General features: G+C 34.1%; 1 protein-coding gene across 3 annotated transcripts in view; it reads right to left on the bottom strand.

The window, feature by feature from the left end:
* The window catches only part of LOC126885120 (sensory neuron membrane protein 1-like), a 163,005-nt gene that overhangs the window by 58,784 nt on the left and 78,927 nt on the right, over positions 1-25,294 (bottom strand). For all 3 annotated transcript variants that reach the window (XM_050651552.1, XM_050651554.1, XM_050651553.1), the window contains exon 3: positions 12,636-12,783. In XM_050651552.1, coding sequence (XP_050507509.1) covers positions 12,636-12,783 — 148 coding nt within the window. The remainder of the gene's footprint in view (positions 1-12,635; positions 12,784-25,294) is intronic.

Below are 25,294 nucleotides of genomic sequence, written 5' to 3'. Positions count from 1 at the left end.
TTAAATGTGTAATTTTTTTTGTCCGAGATTTTCACACTCGGAAAGAGATTTAGACAGGGTTACATAATGGCCCTAGCATTATTTGCAGAAACATCTTTAGTTAAGCCTAGGACGAATCCGAAGTTGATATTGCAGTAACTGGTAAGTATTTCTGGCAGATGATGGATAGTATCATAGAAACATGTAACAACTACAGCCTAAAACTAAATTGTAAGGAGACAAAAATAATGATCATTAATTAGAACAACAACTAGTCCAGAGAAATAAGGTTTTTGTCGGTACACTTGACCAGCCAGGTTGCAAATGGGTTTTTTGGGTACTATATAGCTAATACATTATAAATACAAAAATACCCGTTACAGTTCGGACGAGAATTTTAGTTATTAACAAATAAAGGTCAAAAAGTGACGTTTAAATCGGTACAGGTAAAAATAGGGTAATTAAATATCTTATTTAGAGTATCCATATTTTAGTAGATGAGCAAAGGTTTAAAATGGCAGTTTTTTAATTTTGGTCCGATCATTTGTTGCTTCGCTAATTGTAAAATAAGACTAAAATTTCGAGAATTAAAAAATTGTTACAACTTTTGCGAAAATGAACTTAAGACTTTGATATTGCATAAAAAGTTGAGTCAAGCAGTATATAGGTATAATGCACAAAAACTTTCAAGACGATTCGTCAATTAGTATAAATTTTATTCAATTTGTTTATCCCAAAGAGCTTATTTTTGCAATATTATTGTTCAGAAAATAATAATGATAGAGCAATTCTGTCGAAACTGCATAAAATAAGAATACTGAATACTTATATTTTCAGTATTTAAAAAAATCAATAAAAAGTCATTTTTATCACTCCGAAAACATTTTATTAAAGTAGAGTAATTTTTGGCTTATAAACAATTTGAATAGCTTTGTTAATATTGACTGTAAAGTAAATCTACTTAGGATTTCAAAAGCTGGTATTCTTACACGAATTTTCAAAAAAAACTTTTCGCCTAGGTTAATTACGGTCAAACTTAGCCACTTTTATTATTTAATTCACAGTTACTTCTATCTACATACAATTCCCATGCAACAGTGTTAGTTACCATACTCCTCCGAAACGGCTTGAGCGATTTTTATGAAATTTTACACGTATATCCGGTAGGACTGAAAATAGGTATTAATCTATTTTTTTACCCATAAGTTGCCCCCCTGATATTTTTAAAAAATTTTTTTGGACAAAATTGTCTACCTTCATTTTATATGATGCAGAATTAAAAAATACATACACCCCTTAATTTTCACTCTTCTATCACCAACCCTTATTTTTTTAATAACCATCTATATACAGTAGAGCGTCGATTATCCGAACTAATTGGGGAACATGGGTGTTCGGAAAACCGATTTGTTTGGATAATCGAACTATATTGAGATTGTCATACATATTTATCCACAAGTGAATAAAAACCGTATTTATATAACTGTATATTTGTTTATATCTTGATAATGACAAATAGCAGTTAAACAAAAAAGTGCCGTCTTTGCAACAACATATTATTTTTGATACACAATTGAAGAAAATTGAAGATATTTTAAGCGTTAATTACTAACGCTTGCTCAGTACTCGAGTGCGGGGCGCGGGAGTCGGGAGTTCGGATAACCGGTCGTTCGGTTGATCGACGTTCGGATAATCGACGCTCTACTGTATTTACATCTATAAAATTCTCCTGTCACAGTGTTAGTTGCTATATTCCTCCGAGATCGCTTGACCGATTTATATGAAATTATATATGTATATTCGGTAGGTCTTAGCATCGGCCGCAATCTATTTTTCATATCCCTGAGTGATAAGGGGGGTTCTCCTTAACATTTTGTAATGTTAGGTGGGGATATGTATACTCATAACGTACTTTATAAGACTACGAGTACATACAAATTAAAAAATTATGATCAAAATACATCAAAAAGCTCCGGAGATATTAATCGCAGCATATATATTTGAAGAATCAATTTCATTTTTTGAGTGCACGGAGGTTAATAATTCACCTCCACCGACCACGAATCGATTTCGTTAGGACGTCATTTTTAAAGCTTTATTAACCACTCTGTTGAAGTTCAAGTTTACTCTAACCTTTACACAAGAAACTATTTACCTTAATCTTCAAAAGGGCGCTAGTTAGTTTGCTTAATTGTTATAAACAAAGTTTAACCTATCCGAAAAGATTTTTTTTTGAAAATTCGTGTAAAAATATCAGCTTTTTAAGTCCTATTGCAGTATTAGCTTACAGTCAATATTAACAAAGTTATTCAAATGGTTTATAAGCCAAAAATGACTCTACTTTAGTAAAATGTTTTCGGAATGACAAAAATGACTTTTTAATGATTTTTTTAAATACGTTGAAAACATGACTATTTTCTTCATGTAGTTTTCACAGAATTGCTATATCTTTAATATTTTCCGAACAATAACATTGCGAATTTTTTTTTTGTTATAAACAAATTGAATAAAATTTAAACTAATTGACGAATCGTCTTAAAATTGTTTGTGCATTAAATGACTCAACTTTTCATGCAAAATGAAAGTTTTAAGGTCATTTTCGCAAAAAAATTATAGCAAATTCTTTATTTTCGAAATTTTAGTTTCATTTTGCAATTTTCGAAGCAACAAAGGATCGGACCAAAATTCAGAAAATGAAATTTTAAACCTTGGTTCATATACTAAAAGAAAAATACTATAAATAAGATATCTAATTACACTATTTTTACCTGTAGCGATTTTAACGAAAAAAAACTGCCATTTTTGACCCTTATTTGTTAATAACTAAAATTCTCTTCCGAACTGGGACGGGCATTTTTGTATTTATAATGTATTAGGCATATAGTATCCAAAAAACCCATTTGCAACCTGGCTGCTCAAGTGTTCCGAACATGGTATATTTTTGCCTTATTTCCCTGGCGTAAACTTAAACGCCCAAATTACAATAAGCGATACACCGTTGAAATAATTGAGAAAATATGCTATTTGGGCTACAATATTAAGGATACCTGGGATCATAGTTACGAAATAAAAACTAGCATTGAAAAAGTCAGAAGCTCTTTTAACGATTTTAAGATTCTCTGCAACTGATCTTGATCAAAATACGCTTAAGAATTCTTAGATATTACGTCTATATCTAGTGTCCTCTTCTACAGAGTAGATAGCTGGAGTTTTGCAGAATATGCTATAAAACGATTAGAGGCATTTTTGAAATGTGCTACCGTCGTACATTAAGGGTGTCATATATACCACACAACTACCGTAGCTGTTCTCCAGAGGCTAAGAGAGGCCAAAGAAATTACTAACACCGTAAAGAACAGAAAATTGATCTACTTCGGTCACATTATGCGTAAGAGTAAATACCGACTTCTATAGTTAAGTTGATTCGACAAGGCAAGATTGAGGGCAAGAGAGGCCCTGGACTTAGACGCATATTCTGGCTGGCCAATTTTAGGAAATGGATTGGTATAACGTTAATTGATCTATTACGAGCTACTGTGAATAGAGGAAGATGACTTTGGACCTGTGTAGCGAGGTACAAACCTCGCTAGTCGGTATCCTGCTGTATTAGGTCTGGATCCCGCGTACCAAAAAAAGTTGATTAATAGTAATCTGCAACTTTTGTTAATATCTTAACGGTGTCTAGTCTGACAAACTTTGGTGTATGGGAACACTGGAATAGGGGAAGTTTTAATTGTGGAACGTGATTTTAATCGTGGACCGTGTCATCCTGACAAGTTTTTTCTTCTTCTTCTTATGCAATCCACTAATGGATGTTCGCGATCACGTTTGACCATTTTTCTCTATCCCGTGCAGTATGTATTAGGTCTCCTATGTTTTTTAGTCCTGTCCATTGTTTGACATTACGGAGCCATGACCTTTTCTTCCTGCCCACTCCCCTTCTTCCTTCGATCTTTCCTTCAATTAAGGTTTGCAGAAACTGATATCTTTCATTTCTAATTATGTGTCCTAGGTATGCCGTTTTTCTCTGTTTAATTGTGCACATCAGTTGTCGTTCTGTACCTGCTCTTCTCAGGATTTCTTAATTTGTTATTCTTGCGGTCCAGGGAACTTTAAGGATTCGTCGATAGATCCACATCTCAAATGCCTCTAGCTTATTCATTGTGTTTATTTTTAAAGTCCATCCTTCCATGCCATATAGGAGCACCGACCATATATAGCATTTTGTGAATCTTAGTCTTAGGTTTAGGTCAAAGTCAGAGTTCGTAAAGACGTTTCTGAATTTCATGAATGCACTTCTGGCTCTTTCTATCCGACATTTAATTTCCATATCCGACATCCAGTCTTCACATAGCCAGGTTCCCAGGTACTTAAACTTTCTTACGCGCTCTAGATCTTGGTTGTTATATGCTAGTCTTGCATTTTGATGTTGACATAATTGACGGCTGATTATAAGGAACTTCGTCTTTTTTATGTTGATTCTAAGTCCGATGTTCTCGCTATGCTCTCCAATTTTGTTAAGAAGGTTTTGGAGGTCTTCTATATTGTCTGTTATTAAGACCGAGTCATCCGCATATCGTATATTATTGACCCAGGTACCATTTACTTTGATGCCGCTTTCGCATTCCTCAAGAGCTTCCTGGAAGATACTTTCTGAATATAGATTGAACAGTAGTGGGGAGAGAATGCATCCCTGTCTTACACCTCTGAGAATTTTTTGAGCTTGCGTTGTTTCATTATCCACCTTGATGACAGCTGTTTGATTCCAGTAAAGAGCCTCTATGCAACGAATGTTTTTTTGATCTATGTCGAGTTGTTTTAGTATATGTACGAGTTTATGATGTTGTACTCGATCGAAGGCTTTTTCATAATCTATAAAGCACATCATTACATCTTTCCTTTGATCGTAGCAGTTCTGAGCTAGCACTTGGATTGCAACTAGTGCTTCCCTGGTACCCAGGCCTTTTCGAAGAAAAGTGAAGAAAAAGAAAGGATTCTGTAGTGAAGAACCTTGAGGAATATTTTTAAAGAATGGCTCATCAGACTTATCCGTCGGTGCTCTTGACACTTTGTTGCATTGGTCTTTTTGGCAAAGGGATAAAGGTAGATACAAGCCATTGGACAGGGAATTTTCCAATTTTATAAATTTGGTTGAAAAATCTTTGGAGTATCGTAATTCCCTCTTCATCAAACAATCTGAGTAACTTAACAGGAATTTTATCAGGTCCAACCGCTTTCCCGTCTTTCGAGGTATTTATTGCTCTAGTAATTTCTTCAATTGTGATCTCGGGACCAGATAGGTTGTTAATATCTATCACTTGTTCCTGTACGACTTCTATCTCAGGCCTCTCGTCTGCAAAGAGATTTTTGATGTATTTTTCCCATATGAGTTTCCTCTCTCTATCATCTTGTGCCATTTTTCCTTGTTCATTTTCTAAGTTAGAAAGTTTCTTTTTTCTGTATACTCCAGCTACCTCCTTTAGTTTCTTATGTAGATTGTGGTCATCATGTTGTTTTTGTAACTGTTCCATTTCCTCACACTGTTTCTTTAGCCACTTATTTTTTGCCGTTCTTATCTCTCTCCTTATGCGTTGTTGTTGTTCTCAATATTTGTCTCGGTTCCCTTGGTTTTTATGTTTTCTTCTTCCTTCGAACATTGCCAGGATTTAATCAGTCATCCAACTTTTCTTTTGTATTTTTTGTTTATAACCTAATTCTTTTTTAACTCTATCCGTCATTGTTCCCTCTATGGCTCTCCATGTGTTATCCAAATTAACTTATCTTTCTAGTTCTACTTTTGTATTCTTTGTTAGTTCTTTGTTTAATTTCATACTTAATTCTCTTTTGGTATTCTCATCTTTAAGTTTAGCATAGTCTATTGTTGGTTCTGGTTTGCGTCTCCTCATATTAGTGATTTTTATTTTTATTTCTTCTAAGAGAAGGACATGGTCTGATGGAACATCGGCGCCAGGGTATGTACAAGTTCTAGTTATTGATGATCCAAATCTTTTGTTAACCATTATGTAATCGATCTGGTTTCGAACTATACTCTCGGGGCGGTCCGCTGGGGCTTTCCATGTATATAAGCATCTAGGTGGTAGCTTGAACCAGGTATTAGAAAATTTCATATCTTCCTCATGACAAGTTTATGATTGTGAAAACTAGCAGGTTGTTTTTAAGTTTATTCAATAGCAAGCTTTATATGAAAGAATGTTTGTCCGACAAATATATTAGGCATTTTAATAGGTCCGACAAGTATAACATGTAAAATGACAGGAATTATGTCGGTGGTCAATAGCAGTCTGAGTTTTGCATGAGAGTTTGAAAGGGTAACAAATCGATTGGAAGTTCTGTTAGACAAAATACATGGAACGTTTTCGTAGTCTGTCGTTCGAAACCTGTAACCTGTTCCACAATTAAAACTTTCCCTGTTCCAGTGTTCCCTTACATCAAAGTTTGTCCTACTAGACACCGTTAATATATTAACAAATTTTCAGCTTACTATTAATAAACTTTTTTTACGCACGATCCAGGCCTATATATGTTTGTGTGCTCGGTCACTCAGCCGTCGAATTGGAAAAACAAATTTTGTTATCATCGACAGCTGAACGCCCGAAAGGTCTGACCATCGAGCCCACGTCTGTCGATATGTGCCCTTGATGTTCAGATTCCGCGAGTTTGTTCCATTTGACCTACCATGAAGGGTATTTAGTGCCTGAAGGGCCTTTTGCCTGAAGGGCGTTTTGTCTGTTTTTGCGGTTGAAGCATTTACTTATTCTAATTTTGTCATCGTAGTGGTGTTGTCTGACTGCTGCAACAAAAGGTTGTTAGTACAGGGTAAAGAGAATATCGTCGGTATACTTACTACGAAAACCAGATAAATGTCAAAATACCGAAATCGGGAAAAAAGGTTTTTAAATTTTATTGCTTTATTTTGAATTAAGCGTACCAGTTGAAATTATTAAGATTGAAAAATTCTAGTTCGGCCTAGGCCAAACTAGTTTATCCTGATATAATAAAGACTTACACTTCAGGATAAACTAGTACGGTAAAGTAATTTAGCGAACATGTAAGGACTTTTACATGCGGGGAATTGCCAAATCACGTCCCAACAGGGATGGCAAAAAAATTATACATCGATATATTATTGTATCATATGATACATCGAATGAAGATATTAATACATGCTATAAATCAATATATTCTTGTATAATTAAATAATATAAAAAATGGTTTTCTCCAAAAATTAAAAGAAAAGATACATCATCATCGTCATCACACAGCCAAATTTGTCCACTGTCGGACATAGGCCTCCTCAAGATATCTCCGCCCTTCTCTGTCCTGGGCAGCTGCAATCCAGTTTGTCGCTATTTCCTTAATATCGTCGGTCCATCTGGTAGGTGGTCTTCCACGACTTACAACACGTCTCTTAGTTTGCCATACACTGCCCATCCTAAAGCTATTCTTCGAGATAATTCGCATGTTTGGTTGTCTCTACTTATTTGTATTTCATGGCCCAGATAGATGTATTTGTGAACTGTTTCGATATGGCAGTTTTCTGGTGTCAGAAAAGATACACTTACGAATAAAATCGAGTACGAATTAATATTGTTTTTGCACGATTGATCATTGTTGACTGTTTACCGTGACAGATTTTACGTCAGTAGGTGACATTTACTAGCAACTCGACGGTAAGTAATCCAACTCGACGGTAAGTACTCCAACTCGACGGTAAGTAATTCACTTACCGTCGAGTTAAAAAATCTCTCATTTTAATTTATTTTTTGAAAGAATAAAGAAAACTAACGAATTATTTATTAATAATGAAACTTATGGTACAATTTGTTAAATTATTTTGCAGAATTTCTAAATATGGAATTTTATCGTCTGGTTTATTAACGACTGTAAAAGTACGCTGGATGTTCGTTTTTGTATTGGGTACTTTTACAATCATTAAACCATCGGTTTGTTGGATGTCATTCATAGTAATATTATATAATTCTTCTCTTCTACAGGCACCAGATATTCCCAATATCATTGCGACCTACAAATTATGAAAAAATCTTCATTAGAGTATTTCTTTTACCTAAACTAGCTTATATTACCTTGTGAACTAGAAACTCTTCATCCGGTGCTTCCATCAGAAATTTTTCAAATTGCTCCCCTGTAAAAATGCTCGCTTTCTTAGGCCTATAGCCAACATTTTTTCTCTTCAAATACGCGATCAAAGTTGAAAACTTCGAAATATCAATGCCATCATAAAGAAAAACGGTGGATTTAATCATTGAATATTCTGCCCAGAGGCTTCCAGGAGCTTTCAACTGCATATGTCTTTAAACGAAATATGCCAATAGAGTCTTTTCTTCGATTCTTAAATTCTTGCCTTCGCACCATTTTTTAAAACTTTGGTAGGTATTTTGATAACGGATTTTGGATTTTTCGGGAATAATTGCGGAACACCCTTCTTCCCAAGCTCGTTCAATTTCTTCAAATTCACTTCGCTCATATTTTAATTTATAATAATCAAAATTGTACTTAAAATTATTGACAACTAAATAAAAACTCAATTCTCCATTGTTGTTATGCACCCTAGTTACTACCCAACAACCAAAGTATCTATCTTGATAAAATGAATGAAACTAGTCAATATGACGAAAATGTTTAATTTTATAATTTATAATGAAATCAATCGTGCAAAAAAAGTTATAAGCATGTCGAACGTTAAGGGTAACCGATCTCAGACAATAATTGGAGTCGTCGCTCCGCTCCTCCTCCAAACAATTGTCTTCGATCGGTATAAAACCCTTACCGTTCTCCATATTTAATATACTATTTCACCAATTTTAAAAAAATGTGAAAACGTTGTATTATATACGTACGTCTGTCCGTCCGTTCGTCCGTCTGTCCGTGAACTCAACTCCTCCATCATTATACCAGGTAGAATGACAAATGTGGTGTCAAATGAAAGCTTATAACCCAAGGATGATACTAAAGGGGAGAAATTTGACCTAGGCTGTTTGTCCGTTTGTCCGTCCGACCGCGAATATAACTCAGTATTATTGTTTGTTTGTTACGAATAATTTTAATTTTAATAAACATGATTTTTTTTAAGAACAAAGTATTTTATTCAATTTATTATTTTTATTAAGCAGTACTAGTTCGCTGAATTACTTTCTTCTTCTTGGATTTTTCCTAATATGAGTTTGCCGTTTTCGTCTTCCATGGCACTCTATTCTCCCAGACGCCATCTCTGAGGTCTCTATCTATCATAGCATTTCCTATATGAGTTTTCCATCTCACATCAGGTCTTTGTCTCCGTCTTCCTCCCCGCGGGTCCCAGTCCAGTAATCTTTTCGGCCACCTGTGCTCCGGAATTTTTTGCACATGCCCGTACCATTTCAGGGTTCTACTTTTACTACCACAACTTTTTTGTAATTGAGCATTCTACTTCTATTCCGTTTCATATTTTCTCTGTTCTTGTTCTATCCTACCTGGTAATTTTTAGACACCTTCTCATAAAGTCCAATTCGACTGTTCGTATTTTATTTCGTATTATTGTTATCACTGGCCATTCTTCCGCTCTTGTAGGGTAGTATTTAGCATTATGCCCTGAAAAATCCTTTTTTGTTTTCTTTAGTTAGAGTGTTCTTTCATATCACTCCATGGAATGCTTTCGTGGCTTGTTTTTCCCGTACTATTTTCATTTCTATATCTTTCATACAAGTGCCATCTCGGTTTATCATTTACCCTAAATACTTAAAAGTTTTACAACTCTTAATAGTGTCTTCTAAACTTTAAACCATCAACCAATTTAAATCAGCAACCAGTCTTTAATCAATTACTTTCGACTAAATTAAATTGGTTTTGACTAGGCTAAACTAGTTTATCCTGATATAAAACATACACCTCAGAGTTTGGCCTAGGCCAAACTAGTTTGGCCTGAAGTGTGCGTCTATATATCAGGATAAACTAGTTTGGCCTAGGACAAACTAGTTTGGCCTACTCGCGATAGGACAAACTAGTTTAGCCTAGGCCAAACTAGTTTGTCCTGAAATCGGGTTTGGCCAGTAACATATATACCCAAATACGTATACTAATGGGACGTATCCAGGTATATTCAGAGCTTCTGCAGAGAACATTGCACTGGATAGCAAACTAACTTAATTTATTGATTTAATAATGACGAAACCTAAATAGAATATTATGGGGATTTACTTTGTTTAGAGACACAAATTAAAAATATAGGTACAAAAGAAAAGGAGAAGAAAAATTAGTTATTACATATCTGACTTAATGTCAAATAAAGTAACCCGCACAAACCTTATGGAAATTAGGTCCCAGTGGATTTACTTCATACTTTGAGAAATACTCTTTGAAGCATTCTGATAAAAAGTTCTTATGGGCACAACTCAATCGTATGGAGGATTTTCAAGATATAGAGGCACAAACTCGGAAAATTTCGGAAGATTATAAGATTTACTGGGTGTTCCAATTCCCTGAGTTACTGGTTATCTGGTAACATGTAGAAGTTTGGATCAAAGAAAAGTACTAGTAGTCTAGGATTTTTTCCTGGCTATCCAATGGCGTCCTTTACTTTGACCTTGACCTTCAACGGACGTCATCTTCTAGAGTTTCGAGGGTTCTCGGCATTAAATTTATATAAACAGATTTCTCATGGTTTTTGGGATCGCTAAACACGAATATGCCATCAGAATTGACCTCCGGAGCACGTGGTGGCCAGGGCCACTGCAAGGGACGTCATCTTCTAGAGTTTCGATGGTTTTCGGCATTTAATTGATGTAAATGAATTACTGGAGCGTTTTTTGAGATCGCTAAACACGAATATGCCACCAGAACCGACTCTCGGAGCACCTGACTTGGAAGGTCAATGAAAGGGGCTCCTGGAGTTTAGAGGGTCTTCGGCACTACATTAATGCAAACGGATTAGTTATAGGTTTTTGGGGTTTGCTGAACACGAATACGTGATCAGCACAGACACAGAAGTACCTGTGGGATCCGACCCAGGTGCTCCGTGGGTCAGATCTGATGCCGTATTCACGTTCAGCAGACCAAAAAACCTGTGAGTAATCAGTTTACACTAATTTAGTACTGAAAGCTCTCGAATCTCCAAAGTATGACGTACCTTAGGCACCAGGTACTCCGATGTCTGTTCTGATGAGGTATTCGTGTTCAGCAACTCCAAAAACCTATAAGTAATCCGTTTGCATCAGTTTAGTACCGAAGATCCTCAAAACTCCAGGAACCCCTTCCATTGACCTTGGAAACCAAGTGCTCCGGGAGTCGGTTCTGGTGGCATATTCGTGTTTAGCGACCTCAAAAAACCCTCCAGCAATTTATTTGCATTAATTAAATGCCGAAAACCATCGAAACTCTAGAAGATGACGTCCGTTGAAGGTCAAGGTCAAAGTAAAGATCGCCATTGGATAGCCAGGAAAAAATCCTAGACTACTAGTACTTTTATTTAGTCCAAAATTCTACGTGTTGGCAGATAACCAGTAATTCAGGGAATTGGAATACCCGGTAAATCTTATAATTTTCCGAGTTTGTGCCTCTATATTTTCAAAATCCCCCGTACGATCGAGATGTGCCTATGAGAACTTTTTATCAGGATGCTTCAAAGAGTATTTTCTTAAAGTATGAACTAAATCCACTGGGACCTAATTTTCATAAGGTTTGTGCGGGGTACTTTGCTTTAAACATCTGCTTTTTATAATATTTTTCTGCAATATTTGAGTGCTACAGGTTTATTCTAAATATCTAGTACCGATTAGATAAAAGTTTAAACGAATTCAAATAAATTTTCACATTAAGTTGTAATTAAAATAAATAGTGATATTAAAAGGTAAAGTTTTTAATCCTAATAGCAACATTAATAAAATTGAAAAATATTAAAAATATTATTAAAAGATTTTTAAAATGAAAACTTATTGGTCCATTTCCCTGGTGAAGATGACTCCAATAAGAGTCGAAAATCGTCGGTTCAGAGTGCTGGACTGCGCTCCGTATTCTAAGTGAAAAATAAGATTGTTTTGCCTTCGCATTGCAACTGAATAAAAATGGTATACATTTTTATTTTTATTAGTATTACTCCTATAGAGTAACTAGGTCCGTTTTCCGTTGGAACTTTACCAAGCTGCAGACGGGGATTGTGAATTGCATAGTGTAGAATTCCTTCCCTTTTGTCTTCACTGCAGCATCCATCTGGCTTGCATATTGTAGAAGTATAGGAGGTGTCACCGGGGAAATGGACCAATAAGTTTTCAATTTAAAAATCTTTTAGTAATATTTTTAATATTTATCAATATTATTAATGTTGCTATTAGGATTAAAAACTTTACCTTTCAATTGCCAGATGACGCTAGTCTCCCAATCAATACACGTCAGTTGCAATGTGGGGATAAGCTTTCATGGTTGGTTACTTCGAGTATGGAGCAGCAGGCCTACGTTTCTCCGAAGATGACTCCAATAAGAGTCGAAAATCGTCGGCTCAGAGTGCTGGACTGCGCTCCGTATTCTAAGTGAAAAATAAGAGTGTTTTTCCTTCGCATAGCAACTGAATAAAAATGGTATACATTTTTATTAGTGATATTAAAACTTATGTAACTAAGGAGCAGTTTTCTTTCAAAATTACTTACTACAAGTAGCGGATGTATGATGGTCACATAATCCTCATCCGATAAAGAGCCAGATAACGTTTTATTGAATTGGTATGTATCAAAAGCGTCGTACTGCAAACTATCTTCAGCATCATTATCTACGACGTTTATTTTCTCTTTGTATTCACTAAAATATTACATAGTAGACAATAAATAATATATAATAATATATATTATGTATACAACAATATGTCCCTGTAAGTTGGAACCATATGGAAAACTTTTTTATTATTACTTTTACAAAAAACAAATTCTTCATAAAAAGTTTTGCATATTCTAAAATGTAAAATAAAGTCATCAGATATTATTTTTTTCAGTCGTATACAAGGTACGTCAAAAATATGAATTTCGTTCAAGAGTAAAGTACCTTTATTTTTTACAAAAAATTGTTTATAAAAAAAGTTGCCTGAAATTAAAAATTATGTTATAATATGCAATAATTACATTCGTCTGATTGGAAAAAAAAGACATTTTTTCTCAAATTATGGATCCCTAACAGTGATAACTCCGTAGTTATTAATTTTGCGAAAAAAGTTATTCTTTATAAAAAGTTTTTCATGGCCTAAAAACTAAGATTCAATCATGATATATCAAATTTTATCAATTTTATATGAGGTATGTCAAAAATTACGAATTTCGCTTAAGAGTAAAGTGGCTTTATTTTTCACAATATTGAAAATTGTTATAAAAAAAGTTGTTCGGAATTAAAAACTATGTATCAATATGCAATTACATCCCTCTAATTGAAATATTGTGCACTATAATAAAGGTACTTTACGCTTGCGAACCTCATATTTTTTGACATACCTTGTATAAAATTGATAAAATTTGATATCTTATGATTGCATCGTAGTTTTTACGCCATGCAGATCTTTTTATAAAGAATAACTTTTTTCGCAAAATTAATAATAGCGTCGTATTATTTGTACTGTTTTATCTATGTGTAGAAAAAAAAGAGTTATTTTTTCTTTATATTAAGATAACTAATTTTAGCTACTTAAAATTGCCCCATCAGTCAAATGGAATGAATTGAAATTTGAAATGAAATAGTGTCTTCTTCTCTATAAAATAGACATGGCATGAATGACATGAATTTTTTGCGCATGAGACTATTTATTTTCAATTTATCGTATGGTCGTTAGTAACCACCCAAAGACAGAAGGCTTATTCCTATTGATTTAACCTTTAACTACATACGTGGATGTTTGAGAGATGTGTAGAATCTGACATGCGGTATGTCATACCGTTGATTATTCTCATTTGTTTTCAATATGAATTTTTCATATATCACTGTAATATTGATGTTATATACATCAGCTACAGAATGATTCTTCAAATTGCTGCAGAATAAAATAGTGCTCCAAATAAAATAAACTTAATTTTTTCAAGAAAATTATGAACGCATGCATACTAAAAAATGGTGGAGGTTCTTACAAAATCCTTTATAAACTGAATAGCAAGAAAACTTGAGTATTGGTAACTCAAAAAAGTAAAATAATGCTTTAAACTTGAAGGTAGAACAACTGGTTGAACTTGATGCCATGCTAATAGCGAAAGAATACAATTAACTGCTTTTAAATATATGGTCCCTACCATTTCCAACTATCGAATGTGAAAAATCAGGTTTTTCAGATTCCATACCTTGCCCTCGCATTATACGTGATACATCTTGTGGCAAATTCTCGTTATTGTAGCTTGATTAGGAGCGCGGGAAATTTGCCGTTGAAACCATCGAATATAAACATTTTTTCATTTGGTTGACTGCAAACTGACGAAAATCGTTATATTCGATATTTTGTTTTGTATAAATATAACTAAAAAAGGTATATGTGTACAACGCTAAATGTCGAATGTGTCACATTCGTTAGTTTGTGTTTGAATTTATTCACCAGTTATTCAATTATAATCTGTAAACTGTCGAAAATGCTAAACTGCCGAGAAGAATAAAATGCACGTGTTTACAATTAGTGCGAATTTTGTTTCAGGATCGATTCCAAGAAATTTTTGTGAGGCAGTTTATGATTTCATTTTAACGGATTTTCATTATTTGATTATACAGTTATTCGCTATTATACATTCGCTACTTTGAATCATCGGACCGAAACAAATTTATTTAATCGAAAACTTTATTTAATTTTAAATATTTAAAAAATTTTAGATGAAGAATGACGCAACTGTAAAAAGGGTTGAAATGGGGAGATTAAATTAAGATAATGAAATTCGAACCATTTAGGATAAAAATAAAAGCCATCATTGTAACAATAAACGCTACACGGATGCTCCTGGACGATCACTCCTCATTTAATCCCTATTTAAAATATTTAAAAATCGTTTTTTTGCTCTCCTGGCTTTGGCTTTTTGCAGTTACGTCATTCTTATTCCGGACCGGCGGCTTGAAGGTACACAGATGGTGGTTCTAGAAATGTTTCATAAAACACGTTTTATAACAAAATTTATTTTCGGCAAGGTATGGCATACCGCATGTCAGTAGTTAAGAGTTAAATACGTTTTTTTCGATGGCTAGTTATATTTAATATCAAAACAGTGAATGAAATCAATAAAATAAATATTTAAATATTTAGAGTATATGTGATATAAATAGATACTACTTAAATATTTAAAATTAACGTCAGTTTATAGTTCCGTCTACAATAAATATAATATAAGACCGATTATTTTTGTTTATTAGGATAAATTATACAATTTATTACTTATAAAATAAGAAAATATGTCTTTTGATGAATACTATATGGGTGTTTTTTAACTTTAACGAGAATTATTTAGCTTTACAGCTGTAACTGTGTTAAGCTGTAACAGCTTTCCAAAAATAGAGCTTGTAAAAAGTGAAGGGCGGGCCCCCGGTAAAAAGTGAAGAGCGAAAAAAATTGTTTCATTTTTATAGAAATAAAATTATTAATAATAAATAAACTCCTGGACAAAATTAAAGCACCACTCATATTTTTCTCAATAATCTTTTTTTATTGATAATTTACTGTACGACAAGTTGCCTATGGACCTTGTTTGATAGTGACAGTTGTTATGTAAGCTAATAATAGTCTTGTTTTAACAATAATTTGTATTAAACTTCGTTTTAGACTAAAAGTGAGTTAAACTTTTCATAAAAAGTGCCGATTAAAGCAAAGTGCTTGTGAGAAGCAAGCTTTTTATTCTGATATTTTTCATCACATGCATGTTTGGAAGTTCATTTGCACAAAAATCAAATAAAAAAATGAACCGCCAAAGAAATTTGTCAATGGAGGAGGCAGTGCGAGCATCGACTGTCCTACTCCTAGATGAAGGATATTCAATGCGATACGTTGCAGGTTTGTTAGGAAGACATCATTCCAGCATCAGTCGCAAGGTGAGGCGATATAATGAATCAGGGTCGTACCATCGAAGACAAGAGCAAGGGCGAAAACGTTGCACTAATCAAATTGATGATCGTTTTTTGAGACAACGTGCTCTCTGAGATAGGAGAGTCACCAGCAATTTGCTAAAAAATGAACTAGCAGATGTTCGAAATGTCGCGATATCGTCTCGAACAGTTAGAAGACGTTTACATGAAGCAGAATTGACCAACAGGAAACCGGCCAAAAAACCCTTGCTTACCAGAGAACACAGGGTTCAGAGATTGAATTTTGCAAGATTTCATCAAAATTGGACCATCGATGATTGGAAACGAGTTCTTTTCTCCGATGAGACTAGAGTAAGCCTAAAAGCTCCAGATGGTCGTGAGCGTGTCTGGTGAAGGCGTGGAGAAAGGTTTGGCAGCTCCAATTTCTCTCCTAAAGTACCTTTTGGTGGTGGCTCTAAAATGTTTTGGGGGGGAATTTGTTTTGAAGCTCGTACGGAGTTGGTCCCCATACGTACGAGGTCTATGAATGCCCATTATTACTTAGGCAACATTATTGTCGAACATGTAATGCCTTTTCCTCCGTTTCTTGGACCTAATTTTTTATTCATGCAAGACAACGCTCGTCCTCATGTGGCTCGACAGGTTATTGGCTACCTAAATGATGTTGACATTCCATTATTAGAGTGGCCACCTAACAATCTGGACATGAATCCTATAGAGCATCTATGGGACTATCTCAGAAAAAGATTCGAAGTCGTAGGATCCCTATTGCCAATCACAACCAACTCATTGAGGCCGTTATTGAAGAATGGGAGAATATTCCGCAAGCTTTTGTTGAACATTTGGTATCAAGCATGCCTCGACGCATAAATGCGTTCATAAGAAGTAGAGGAGGGCCTACAGTGTATTAGTGTTGACCCAGATGCATTTTATTGTATTACTTTCCTGATTTTTTTCTTTTTGCAATTTGGAGATATGCTAGCTTATTTACGCATTTCCGGCAAAAACAAATTTTTAAAGAAACAATAAGGCAAATTAAGGTCATGATAAAGTCATGTTGGACTTATTTGTAGGTGTTTATTATTATTTCAAAGTAACTTAGTTTTATTTTGTGTTCATATTGCAAATATTTAGATTAATTAAAGTGGTGCGTTAATTTTGTCCAGGAGTTTAATAAAAAAAAATAAAATATAAATTTTGTTAAATTTTGATTAAATATTTATAATAGTGAAAATATTTTTTATAATACAGGTGCTTTTCGAGTTTTCTGATTGGCAAAAATGTCTCTAATTTTGGAAAATCGCATGATTTTGCCAAATCATTCTCAATTCACAAAGTTGATAGGCAGCTAACCGATCTTGTTTCATCATAACCTGACCGTATTTTTTATGCGAAAAAAAAACTAAAGGATCTTTCTGCTTCTGCGACTGTCACCGGTAATGTACAAAATATTCTTAAATTATTCTCAAACGCAATACGATTCAAATTTGAGATGTTTAATTTTACTAAGCAAATCTATTGGAGAAAGTTGAGATTCACCAATATCATCCTTGTATATCGCTCTCAAATGAAAAATTTCATCTATCAATTCTTCACAGATATCTTCTTTATAAAACTCGCGCAATACGTCATATATCAATTTTTTTCTTAATATTGTCCTCATCTTCATCTCGGAATATCCATAAAATGTTAAATAGCGAATGAATTTTATTTTCCGCATTAAATCTTCTGCTTATTATATGACCATATTAAATATTTCCCAGCGAAATATTGCATCGGGCTCAAAATTATCAGTCGCATCACTACTAGACCCAGGCAAATCATAAAAAAATCTTACAGGCTTTTTGCGCCGTTTTTTATTATTTGATTAAATTCTGGATTTACTCCATAATTGCTAGTAACTAATTTAGGTTCTTCAACATATATTCTTCTGATTTTTTGTAAATCTTCTAGAAGCCCTGATATATTTTTAATCTTCATATCCATACCATAGTTTTATCTAACTGCATTGTAGTATTTGACTCCTGTGACTTATTGCTTTCAAAATTTTAAACCAAATCGATTAAAGGTCATAATATTAAATATAGCCTTAAACCTATTATATATATAAAGTGAAGAGCAAAAAAAAAACGAGAAAGATTACGTCTTTGGTCTGGTCGACGTCGGGCCCCTTACATCGCCGGGCCCCGGTAAAATGTACCGGCTGTACCGCCCTCTTGGCGGCCCTGCTAATAGCACGATAACTTTTGAACGAGATGTCAGATTTCAACCAAATTTGGTATATAGGTTCTTTTTTTGATGTATAAGATCGAGGTCTTGAACCGGAAGAATCGGTTAACCAAAAGTTGTGTTTTTCCTGGTTTTTATGTAAAAATATGCTGTTTTTTTTTCAATTCTTTCACCCTGTATGTATTAATTTTTTAAAAAGTTAATACGGCCATTAAAAAGAGCGTATAAATATTTTTTAGGAAATATTTTTAACTTTTTAGTTATGTTAATTACCATTTAATAAATGCAAAACGTATCTTCACATGTACCTAAATGCGGCAGATTCGTGCAAATATTTTAAGAATTATTGTGCATTTAATGGTAGAAGCATATAATTCGGACCACATATACTACACATATAAAGGTTCAAATTTAGATACGAGGCAATCTCAGTTTTTGTTCCTTTTACAAAAATGGCGGGCATTTAAAATGGCGACTATACATATGTAACTAATAGCACAATAACTTTTGAACGAGATGTAAGATTTTAACCAAATTTGGTATTTAAGTTCTTTTTTTGATGAATAATATCGAGGTCTTGAGAATCGGTTTACCAGAATTTGTGTTTCTACTGTTTTTTAATGTAAAAATATGTTGTTTCTTTTTCAATTCTTTCACCCTGTATATATAAATTTTTCAAAAAGGTAATACCACTATTGATAAGAGTGTAAATATATCTTTTAGAAAATATTTCGAACTTTTCAATTGCGTTAATTACAATTTAATAAATGCATAACGTATATTCACATATACCTATGGGCGGCAGATTCATTTTGAATGCCCGCCATTTTTGTAAAAGACTAAATCTGAGATGGCCTCATATCTAAATTTGAATCTTTGTATGTGTAGTATGTGTGGTCCAAATTATATGCTTCTACCATTACATACACAATAATTCTTATATTATTATTTGCACGAATCTACCTCACATAGGTACCTACATGTAAAGATAGGTTATGCATTTTTTAAATGGTAATTAATATAACTAAAGAGTTCAAAATATTTCCTAAAAAATATTTTTACGCTCTCTTCAATGGTGGTATTATCTTTTTGAAAAATTAATACATACAGGGTGAAAGAATTGAAAAAAAAACAGCATATTTTTACATAAAAACCAGGAAAAACACAACTTTTGGTTAACCGATTCTTCCGGTTCAAGACCTCGATCTTATACATAAAAAAAAAGAACCTATATACCAAATTTGGTTGAAATCTAACACCTCCTTCAAAAGTTATCGTGCTATTAGTCACATATGTATAGTCGCCATTTTGAATGCCCACCATTTTTGTAAAAGGAACAAAAACTGAGATGGCGTCCTATCTTAATTTGAACCTTTATATGTTTAGTATATGTGGTCCAAATTATATGCTTCTACCATTAAATGCACAATAATTCTTATAATATTTGCACGAATCTGCCGCATATAGGTACATGTGAAGATATGTTTTGCATTTGTTAAATGGTATATCAACCCTGCTGTCCTGTTCGGGTCTATTTGACCTAAAAAAATGTATTTCTTATTTTACAAATTATTACGCGGCGTAACGATTTGATGTTTCGTGACTTTATTACCTAATATTAGGTCTTTCAATTGCATATGAGATAAACAATCAACTGCCTGATTTTTTGTTAAAAATTAAATTGTTACCTAGGGTAAATTCGGGTCAATATGACCCGCGTATTTAAACTGTTAAAAATTACCTGTGTATGTATGTTTAGTTGGTAGTGTTCTATATTTTCTAACAGTGTTTGTCAGTCGGGTACATCTATAAATAAAAACAGGTTTCTGCAAGCTAGAACTTGTAAAAAAAATGTTGTATAGCTGGACGGTGTTGGAAACATAGTTGCAAACCAAATTATAAATATGACCAACATGGAAAGACAGAGCGTGGCTTTGGAACCAACTATAAAAACTTGGATAAAATTAATTTCCAAGCATACGTTGGTCTTTTATTTTTAGCTCGAGTTTTTAAGTCCCATGGTGAATCAACTTAAAGTTTGTGGAATGAAGAAACGAGTCGTAGTATACTTCGATTAACAACGTCCCTTGAGGTATTTACAAAAAGTTCGCAAGTAATACGTTTTGATAACAAAACTACTAGACAGTTATAGGAGACGTTCTGATAAACTTGCTGCAATAATTGAAATTTGAGAAAAATGCGTAGAAAATGTACCAACATTTTTTAACTCTGATGAAAATGTTACCGTCGATGAGCAACTAGTTGCCTTTAGAAGCATCTATCCCTTTAAGTACATTTCAAGCAAGCCAGCGAAATATGGCATAAAAATTTGGGCTTTATGTACTTATGAACAGTAAAACTTCTTATGCTCTATAATTACAGATCTATATACAAACAACAAAATCAGGGATTGCGTGTGGTGTGTGACTTGAGTAGAAGATTTGGAAGGCCACAATATTACTTCTGATAACTTTTTACATCATAAAATTTAGGACAATTTCTTCTAAAAAAAGTTCAATGTCGGGGACTATAAGAAGAATAAACCGGAGCTTCCAGCAAATATCGCGGATAAAGAAGTTCATAGTTCGTCTTTTTGTTTCATGCAAGATACCACTGTTGTTGACAATATTCCTCAAAAAAAAAATAAAAATGTTGTTCTTATGAGTACTCTGCATCATGAATCAATGCATCATGCATCACTTTCGTCAAATAAAAAAAGCCCCAAATTATTTGAGATTACAATTCCAATTAGGGAGCAGTGAATACTCTAGATTAGCTTGTTGATAGGTACATATAAATCTAAGAAGAAGACAAATCGCTGCCCAATGAATGTTTTTTATAATCTACTGGACATTTCTGCCTACGACGCGTTCGTTTTATGGACACCAATAAATCTCCAGTGGAATACCAATAAACTGACAAAACGGCGAATTTTTCTTGAGGAATTGGGAAAAAGACTGGTGGAACCAGTCAGCGTTTCCAGAAAAAATATACCAATAACTAAAGACTCATACGAACTGGTAAAAAGGACACGAGCAGTAACGAGTAGACAAGATCGAAATGCTAGTGAACCAACCGTCTACGGACAATTTAACTCCGCCTACTAAACGAGCACGCTGTAAACTTGCTCTAAAAACGATATCGTGACTATTTTTGATGTTGTATCATAAACATATTTGTAAAACCCATTCGCTGTATTACTGTCCCAGTTGTAAACTGAATTAAATTTTTGTAGATATTTGTTACTAGGCTTTTTTTGTTAATGAAAGAAAAAAATACATTTTAGTTTTGTTAATAAGGTTTAATTTACATTAACAACATAATTTCTGTTTAATTAACCATAATTTTTTGTTAGTAAAGTTTTACTTATCACCATTATGTTATTTTATTTCGATTAAGGCGCGTAAACCATAGTTGGGTCATATTGACCCGAACAGTACATTTGTGTAGTTGACTCGAACGGGACAGCAGGGTTAACATAACTAAAAAGTTACGAGATATTTCCTAAAAAATATTTTAACGCTCTTTTTAATGGCTGTATTAACTTTTTGAAAAATTAATACGTACAGGGTGAAAGAATTGAAAAAAAAACAACATATTTTTACATAAAATCCAAGAAAAACACAACTTCTGGTAAACCGATTCTTCCGGTTCAAGACCTGGATCTTATACATAAAAAAAAAGAACCTATATACCAAATCTGGTTGAAATCTGAAGTCTCGTTCAAAAGTTATCGTGCTATTAGTCACATATGTATAGTCGCCATTTTGAATCCCCGCCATTTTTGTAAAAGGCAAAATCTGAGATGGCCTGCCATCTAAATTTGAACCTTTCTATGTGTAGTGTATGTTGTCCAAATCATATGCTTCTATCATTAAATGCACAATTCTTATAATATTTGCACGAATCTGCCGCACGATTGTAGTAGTTGACAACTGCAATTTATTCGAGTGAGCTATGCACTGGATGTAAACATTAGTTGACAGCGATGTCGACATCGGCAACATAAGAGATGGCTATTTCCGTTCAGGTTTTGGATATTTTTGGATAACAGTTACTTGTATAATAGCGTAGATTATTCAATTATTTAATTAATAGGATTATTATTTCACTATCTATATATTCAATGATTACACTACTGTATATACAATAAAATTTAACAACCGAGAAAAGAAACAAAGTTATAACGTGATATTAAGTAGATAAATTCAAGTTTAAACATTATTCTCAGTTCTAGATGAGTATTTTGGACTTGTTTCATTGTAAAACATTGTTTTTTAGATGTTAATGCAGCCCGATCGCCCATCTTTCCTTAAGGAACCTTCCTCATTATCAATTAAACAAATATATTTTAAAATAAAGCATAGCAAAAATTCTTATCGGTATCTGATAGAAGAAGGTTTGAACTTGAATTTAGATAGTTGATGATTACAAAAATAATATTTTTGTCTTGTGTTATTCTTCTTCTTCTTCTACGGCACTACAGCCGAAATTGAGCTTGGCCTCCTTTATTTTTTGCCTCCACCCTTGCTTGTCTGTGGCTGCTCTTCTCCATACACGGATTCCTAAAAGGACTTGTGCATCGCTATTTACTGTGTCTTCCCAGCGCTTTCTTGGCTTTCCAACCGGTCTCTTTCCCTGCATTCTAGCATTCAGTGCTCTTTTTGACAGCCTATCCTCACCCATTCTTATCACATGTCCGGCCCATTGCAATCTTTGTATTCTAATGAAGTCTGACAGGGGTGTTTCTTTATAAAGTTAATAAAGTTCGTTGTTGTATCGACTTCTGAAGATTCCGTTTTCCCTCACAGGTCCTAGTATTCTCCTCAGTACTTTTTTTTCGAAGATGTCGAGTTTATTTTTGGATGTTTCTTCCAGGACCCAGGCTTCACTGCCATAGCATGTTATTGGTCGAATGAAAGTTTTATAGATTCTCATCTTTGTATTTTTTGTGGACACTTTTAGACCAAAATATATGGGAGAGGGCAAAATAAGCTCTGTTTGCCTGCGTTATTCTCTTCCGTATTTCTCCATCTACTGATCCGTCGGCATATATTTCTACTCCCAGGTATGTAAACTTTCCAACCGTTTCAATATCATCTTCATGTATAATGTTTAGTGGGACTATATTTCTTCTCGTCTGAGTCATTATTTTTGTTTTTCTGTGTTACTTTCCAGACCTAGCATTTTTGTTCGTGTTTTTAATTCTGCGTATGTTTCCTGTGCTCTTGTTGATGTTCTACTCATAATATTAATATCATCGGCATCAGCGGCCACTTGAACCGTTCGGTTGGCCAGTAGGTTTCCTCGTCCAGTTTGCATTTGCCTAACCGCATACTCCAGTGCCAGGTTAAACAATGTTGGGGTCAGCCCATCTCCCTGCTTTAGTCCCTCCGAAATTTTGAAAAAGTATATCCGGTGGTTTTATATTCGTACACATGCCTGAGTTTCATCCATTGTGGCTTTAATGAGTCTTATTAGCTTGTGTGGTATTGCCAATTCAGCCAATATATAGTATAGTTTGTTACTTTTTACTGAGTCGTATTCCTGTTTAAAGTCTACAAACACGTTGTGATCATCAATATCGTGGTCCCATGATTTGCTCAAGATCTGTTTGACTGTAAATATTTGATCCAGTGTCGATCTTCGCCGTCGGAAGCCCGTCTGATACTCTCCAATAATATTTATTGCTAGTGGTTGGAGCCGCTGGTTTATAATATACGTGAGGACTTTATATGCTGTACATAGTAGAGAGATTCCGCGGTAGTTTGTGCACTGGAGTTTGCCTCCTTTTTTATAGATCGGGCATACTATACTTTTCTTCCAGTCGTCGGGTATTTTCTCTTCTTGCCATATGTCCTTGATGAGCGCGTGGATGTGACTTGCTAGGTGGTCGCCACCTACCTTATACAGTTCTGCTGGCATTTCGTCAACTCCCGGAGCTTTATTGTTTTTCTGGGCGTAAATAGCTTCGAGAACTTCCTCTATAGTTGGAGCTTCTACTCCATTATCTACTTCATTCTCTTCTACGTAGTTCATACCCATTTCATCTTCCATGTCTACTTGTGTTCGAAGTAGGGTCTGAAAATAATGCTTCCAGGTTTCTGTGACTTTCTGTTGGACACTGATTATTTGCCCACTTTCATCTTTACATAGACTTGTTTGAGGTTTATACCCAATTCTTATCTTTCTTAGGTATTCGTATGCCCCTCTAATTTCGTTGTTTTTGAAATTTTCTTCCATTTTTTCTATTTGTCTATTTTCATAGGCTCTCTTTTTATTTATACATGTCTTGTCTACTTTCCGTCTTGCGACTTCAAATAATGTTCGTCTTTCCCGTGTTCTTCTTGTTATGTATATTTTGTGTGTTTAATTTCTTTTCTGTATTGCTTGTCTGCACTCGTCATCAAGACTTGTGTTATTGTGCCTTGAAAATCGTCATTTTTCGTTTTTTTTTAGTTTTCGCACCTTCGCTCAAATAGTGTCACAACTCAAAAAAATAAAAATAAAAACGGTTTTATTGCACCAACAGTTTATTAAAACTACAAACTATTATATCAAAAAAAATGTTACGTTTATAGTTCAATTATTTGTCGTTGGATTACACTAGTGTCATTATATGATTAACCAAAATCAACGGTGCACCGAACATAAACAGTGTCACATATCGACTTGTGCAAGGCATTTGTCCATGATGTGTATAAAGCGTCGTTTGTCGAGTTAATAAAGAATATGTGATTACTTTATTAAAAAAAACTGCTTATGTGCTCAGGAAAAGTGACACATTTACCACTTAATTATCTTTATTTATGCAGTATTTTGTGTTTAATGTTGTTACTTGTATTTAAAGTTACTCCATGAAAAAGTATAAGTCTGTTACTACACACAACCAAACTTATATGGAATCACCATGTATTTCAAAGTAATATTTAGTCACAGAATAAATAACCACACAGAAGCGAAACTCCTGCCGAAAACGGTAACACAATTTTCATGCTCATGTGTCAACGTAACTGGTACAACCTCACCCTTGTGACTGACGTAACAGTTGTTT

Source organism: Diabrotica virgifera, chromosome 5 (assembly GCF_917563875.1).
Source record: "Diabrotica virgifera virgifera chromosome 5, PGI_DIABVI_V3a".
Lineage (NCBI taxonomy): Eukaryota > Metazoa > Arthropoda > Insecta > Coleoptera > Chrysomelidae > Diabrotica > Diabrotica virgifera.
The sequence above is the reverse complement of the archived record's forward strand: the minus strand, read 5'-3'. Positions and strand labels throughout refer to the sequence as shown.